We start from the raw sequence: 6602 nt of genomic DNA, 5'->3' as shown, positions 1-6602 counted from the left end.
TGGAACTATATTGTCTTACAGGCATTAGCAATGTGATGATTCACATGCCGTAAAACACTACCCAGATGCTCTGCAACAGGTGCAAACACATGATCTGTCCAACTATAAAGATCTGTGACATCTATGGTCCACTGTCGTTCATCCCTTGGTCTCTGGGGATAACGCTGGCTCTCACAAGGTGTTTGAACATGTTCTGTAGTCTGCATCCATGATATTTTTTCATGCCTTATTCTGTTATTTGTCCCTCTACTTTTCAGTTACTTGCCCTGACAGTTGTCTGTACACTGTAAATTTTCTGTGAAAAGTTTCTTTCCATTGATGATTACAATACTTATTACAAATACATAAATGTATCATCAAAACAAGTTAGGACACTAATATTATGGCTCAATACATGATTTTGGCTTTTTTAATTTGTGTGATATCATGGAGTACTTGGGAGGAGAACTTCTTACAAAGAGGAGATACAGCATTTTTTTTTTAGTAGCATATATTGTATTTGTATCTTAGTCCCAAATATCAAGTAAGGCAATCTCCTTTTAACTTTTATTCACACTGAGGCAGGAAAAATAGTCCAAGTTTCACAAAAGCATACACAGATCTGACAGTAGCTTGGCATTTAGTTTTTCTAATGCATAAAAAATACAAATGTTTTATTTCTCAAACTAATTGCGTAAATAACGGATTACACGGTTTTATTCTGCTATACTGTCTGCCCTACCTATCTGTCATGAATTACTTTGGATTTGAAATTCAGACTTTCTTTGTATGTGTGATAATGCTGCCCTTGCATGTACAAGTCAAGTATTAGTACAGAGCTACAATTCAGATGTGAAAACCAGTTAATCTGAGAGTACCAAGAAGAGCTTAGCAACCACCGGAGATCAAATTTTGCAGCCAGAAGACTAGAACAAATGAATTGTACTCTTGTATCAGACTGTGAATTAAGTGCCGCATGAAAAAGATTTGACATCAGACAAAAATACCCAATACTTCTCCCTGCACTCAGAAAGCACAGAATGCACAAACCCCATGATTAAAAGCAATAAATGCTAGAGCAGCTGGGATGTCATGCTGCGGAGACAGGAGAGTCATGCTGGTGAGCAATAGCTGAGGGACCAATATATTCAGGTATTTCCCAATGCAAGACAGCCTTTACACTCTGTATATTGTCGAAAGCAACACAGAGATTGTACGTAGGTTGGCAGCTCCCATCATGTCATTGTCCGGACAATTTCACTGAATTCAGTTACTTAAGCAGTGCAGCTGAAGTGCTTTGGGTTAATTTTCCTCTTTCTGGCAATAAAACTCAAAAAGACTCAAGGACAGTTTTAAAATGAAAAAAAAAAAGAATTTTCTGATAATTAATATTCAAATCATAGTGTAATTTGACATGTATAAAAGTAAGTCCCTACTCGGTATATTCCAGGCAAAAATATCTGTAATCTGAGGCAGGTATGGCCTTTTAGTCCCCAGCTCTGCGGCATGGCACTAGCAGAATGCTAATCAAATTTGTGGTGTGGAGTTTCTTTTGATAAAAATTTAAGCTCAGATTTTCAAAATGGCTGCTAACTTTGGATCCTTTGAGCATACCAGTTCGAGATGTTAAAATAGATGCCATTTAAAAAAAAAGTAGGCTTTGTTCAACCTGCCATACAAGCCCCCATCTTTGCTAGTCATCGTATGATGATTCACCACAAAAATAAAACATTTTGACAATGTTTCAAGCAATTTACTCTTGACAACATGGCTTTTGGTTTTCTAGCTTAAAACATTTTGAACCTCATTTGCACAAAGGCATGTAGCTCTGGATGAAATCAAAGCGGGATCGTGCTGGGTGCTCTATGTTTCTGGTGGTAATGTCCAAGTTTTCCTATAGCAGTAGTACAAAATTTAATCACACCAGCCACATTAGGGCTGTTTTAGTAACTTTCATCTGCAAAATTAACTGTGCTTAAATGTATTTTTAGCCTTTTGATTGCTAATCCTCTCTAAAACTGGCCATATTTTCTTCCTCTTTCTGTGTGCCTTTCTATTTTATGTGTATCTAAAAATCAATTTTTCAACTATGAGTAAACTTTAAAACTTTTCTAGCCAAGTTCTGACATGACTGCAGACAACCAGTAAAAGCTTCAGTCTTCATATCTCAGCTTCTCTTTCATTTTAGTCTCATGTAGTCATATTCCTGGCAGATTAAAACTCTTGTCTTGGTTTGATCTAGAACAGAACCGATTCTTCATTCAGTGATTTTACTTTTCAGCCCAGTCTCCTTTAAGAGACTTCCTTTTCTGAAGATAACAGCATGTTGTGCAGACAGTGTCTGCTACTAGAATTGATAACGCCTGATGTTTATTGTTACTACCAAGGATTGGTATGCAGAAAGGCTCTTGCTGATACTTGCTCCTGTAGCGACCAAGGTCACTGCTAAGTCCTGTGTGTCATGCTGGGGGTGCTGGGAAGTAAAATGGTTGAAAGGAAGTAAAAGGTTTGCACCTCCAGGGAGGAACAGACAGGGCAAGTTACCCAAACCTGACCAGCTAAGTATTCCATTCCATATACATCATGTCCCATATAAAGCTGAGGGATCACAGGGGCTGGGCCCTCTTCTTCAATGGCTGGCATCCAAGGAAGATTCTCTCTGTTCTTCTGCCCTTGATTTGAATACCTGAGTTCCCAAATCCAGCTCCTGTATCTGGTCCCGCTCTGCCACTGAGCCTGGGACTTCCCCAGTGCCTGCCTGATCTGTAGCATTGGTGGGGATTGCTACTGGCATGGGGGAGTTGGGTTAGATATTAGTTTTGCATATATTTGTATGTTTTCAATTATTTCCATTTTTTAATTAGTGCTATTATTGTTTTATTAAAGCTGTTTTAGTTTTCTTTTCCAATCTGTGTCTCTACCTTACTCCCTTTTCCTTCCTGTTTGGGAAGTGCCTGGACCAGCCATAATTTTTGACAACTCCAAATAATTAAATAAGTTTGTGGGAGGAATACTTTAGGAAGGAAGCAGATTTCTGTGGTCCTGGGGCTTTTCAAAACACAGAGAATGGAACTGGGAAAATTAGAACAGCAGCAGTAGTAAGTGCAGTCTCAGATCTCATTCCTGAAACCCTGGGCAGTGCAATGGGTGACTTGCCTTGAGTGGGGAATGTACAGGAAATAAATTTGCAAGGTTTTAGATTTTGGAGAAATGGTGTCCTAGGAAAGAGGCTTGGAGCTGGAACTATCTCTCTAAGTTAGCTCTTCCCCTTATGTGGCTCATTGAAAAATTTTACCTGTTCATGAGATGAGTTTTGGTTGCTCAGTAAAGTTGGCCGAGTAGAACACTGGGAGGAGAATTCTCATTAGGAATTTAAAATCACTATTTAAAGCTAAGAAATCAGCTGTAGATTCAGGTGAAAATCTTTTGATTAGAAGAGTCTTGCTCATGGCCTTGACAGCAAAAGAATAATATATTTCAACAGAAGAATATCAGCTGATTCTAGCTGACTGTTTTCTACTAAACTCAAAAAAATTCACTCCAGAAGAAAAAAAAACAACACCAAAAATAAATCACAATATCAGAATACCAATAGCGCTTGATTTTAGTCACCACAGCAGTCACATTTCTGGCACTTCATTTTCTGAAGTCATTTAGTATTAGGACAACTACTTAACTTGGTTGGAAAACCTGATTTATACTCTGTCTCCAAAGTATTGAATTGTATAATTTTGTTAGCAACAAGCAATGCTACTTAGATGGAGAAAATAAATCATTAATTAAAAAAAAATCTTGGATGCATTAATTCATCCCACTCATAATTTTGCTAAACTTTTATTACTCAACCGGATTGCCAGACGCTACAGTCCACTCATTATTTGATCTTCTAAATGCAGGAAACTGTGCAGTTGTCCTATGCTCTGTGTATTTTAGGGACAATTCCTTTACCACTGTGTCACTGGATGTATAATCATTGATCAGTGCCTATGCCATTACATTCCACTATAACTGGGTATATGTCAGCTAGCATTATGGTAATTTTTGCTATCTGGCATTTCATAATATCTTTTTATCTTCCTTTTTCTTTAGGTTTCCCAGTTCCTGAGGTGAGCTGGTATCGGGATGGCCAGGTTCTCTCTGCTGCAACTCTGCCCGGTGTGCAGATCTCGTTTAGTGATGGCCGCGCTAAACTGGTGATCTCCACCGTGACGGAAGCAAACAGTGGAAGATATACCGTGCAAGCTACCAACGGATCTGGGCAAGCAACTAGTACTGCTGAGCTACTTGTCACAGGTATCAAGCAGCTAAACACAAATCTCTACGCTAGCAACACGAGAGAAAGGGTGACAGCAGAAGTGTCACAGATAATGAAAAACATTTGAAGTACATGATCAGCAAAGAAATAACAAACCAAATTCCTGTTCCTAAAGCAATCTAGAATTCAGCATATATTCTCACCAGTGATTTCTAACTGTGTCCTTTACACCTTAACTGTATGAAATTTAATCGTGATCTTATAAATTCTTAATCACAATTACGAACTTCTGGTTTAGCCTGTGTGATTCTGCTCATGTGATCTGTTACACTGGCTACATTCAAACCACACATAAAAGAAAGGATAAAGTTCTTCAGGATGGAGACCTTAATGATATTTAATGGTATAAGTGATATTTAACAGAATAACTCATATAAAAGGCCATACACAAGAGACAGTGCTTACTAAGTGTGGCTATAATCCATGTATCTCTAATTCTAGAAACATTTGTAATTATGCACATAATCAGAAATATCAGAAGTTTTAAGCATATGAAAAAAGTTAAGGGTATTTGAATTTTGGCAAATTGACTCTTACTGTTTTGAAAGTTTGAGAAGATAGAACATCTGTCAGTAGCACATGGATGAGAAATATACCTTATGAAATGTCTAGCCCCTACAGTTCTTTTTAACAGATGTTATTCGTTTTCTATTTATTTCTTGAATAAAATTGCAGCTGGAACAGCACCACCAAACTTCTCACAACGACTACAGAGCATGACTGCAAGGCAGGGAAGTCAAGTTCGACTTGATGTGAGAGTGACTGGAATCCCTACACCTGTGGTGAAGTTCTATCGGGATGGAGTAGAAATCCAAAGCTCCCCCGATTTTCAAATTTTACAAGAAGGAGACCTTTACAGCTTAATAATTGCAGAAGCATATCCTGAAGACTCCGGTACCTATTCAGTGAATGCCACAAATAATACGGGACGTGCTACTTCAACAGCTGAATTGCTGATTCAAGGTAACCAAAATTAAGAGAGTATTCATTGTTGTAATGGTAATGGTACAATACACACGGCTTCATCAAAGTTATATTCAGTAAGATAATTTATAGCTTCTTTCTTAAGAGTTATTAACTTGCTTTGGAAAAAAACAGTGCCTTTGGTGAAATTTGGTGAAGATTTTTGTCTGAGAATTTAAAAGAACTTTTTCTCCAGAGTGGGTCTTCTTTAAACTAAGGATACAGTAGACAGAAAAAAGTGTGGGATACTTTCAGTTGTTCTCATTTTGTTCTGTAGGTTTCTCAGAGTTGTATTTGTAAGCTAGCTTTGATAGAATAGATATATTGGACTGCATAACTGTACATGATCATGTAATGAGCCTGGTAAGGATGAAGACAGATCTTCTAGAGTTGTAGCAGTGAATCATTCTCCCCAGAGCAGTCTTGCTTTGATTTCATCTCAGATAGACCTCCAGACTTTACAGTCAATTGAGATCCAAGACTGCTTCTGAAAAATCTACAGTAAATGTATTTTGTTTTGGCTTGGGGTTTTTCTCTGACACAGTGATGCAGAAATATTATTTCAACTGTTTTCACAATTATCTGTCTATAGATACTGCAGGGAAACAGATGGCTGCCTGATTCTGTCTATATTTATGTGAATTTGGATATAATTGGAATTGACCATTCATTTATTTCTAAAACTGCTTATTGTTTGTTGCCATATACAATTCTTGTGACCATGTTTTCTCTTCCATAAGGTGAGGAAGAAGCCGTTCCTGCTAAAAAGACAAAGACAATTGTTTCGACTGCTCAGATTTCGCAAACAAGACAAGCCAGAATTGAAAAGGTACATTTTTCAAAAATAAATCAATTAAGGCTAAAATGTGGACAATTACTTCTACAGTATCTAGGATCTTTTTTCTTGATTTTTGTTGTAGAAGACTGAAACCCACTTTGATGCCAGATCACTTACAAGTGTTGAAATGGTCATAGAAGGTGCGACAGCCCAGCAGCTCCCACACAAAGCACCTCCACGCATGATTCCTAGACCTACATCAAAATCACCAACCCCACCAATAAGTGCTGCAAAAGCACAAATGGCACGACAGCAATCACCATCACCTGTTAGACAATCACCATCACCTGTAAGACATGTCAGAGCACCAACACCCTCACCAGTAAGGTAAGCGTATTATCCTTTCACACAAGATTGTTTTTTTAATCACCTTCACATATTACAATAATGCTGTAGAATGAGAGCACAGTATAAAATGGAAGAAGGCACTGACTTGATACTGAGTTTATTCTGATGGTGAGCTATAATGCACTATTTTCACCCCTGCTATAGCAATGCGTAGCTCGT

The 6602-nt window shown here is 37.9% G+C and overlaps 1 protein-coding gene across 1 annotated transcript in view; it reads left to right on the top strand.

Annotated features, from left to right (window-relative positions):
- The window catches only part of LOC104270468 (titin-like), a gene marked incomplete at its 3' end in the record, with an annotated part of 104495 nt that overhangs the window by 3194 nt on the left and 94699 nt on the right, over positions 1 to 6602 (top strand). The window contains 4 exon segments of the mRNA XM_009864887.1: positions 4069 to 4272; positions 4970 to 5257; positions 5998 to 6086; positions 6178 to 6422. Of these exon segments, the coding sequence (XP_009863189.1) occupies positions 4069 to 4272; positions 4970 to 5257; positions 5998 to 6086; positions 6178 to 6422 (826 nt within the window).

The sequence above is a fragment of the Apaloderma vittatum genome, unplaced genomic scaffold (genome assembly GCF_000703405.1).
Source record: "Apaloderma vittatum isolate BGI_N311 unplaced genomic scaffold, ASM70340v1 scaffold3260, whole genome shotgun sequence".
NCBI classification, from domain to species: domain Eukaryota; kingdom Metazoa; phylum Chordata; class Aves; order Trogoniformes; family Trogonidae; genus Apaloderma; species Apaloderma vittatum.
Note: the sequence above shows the minus strand (reverse complement) of the source record. Positions and strands in the feature narration are given on the sequence as shown.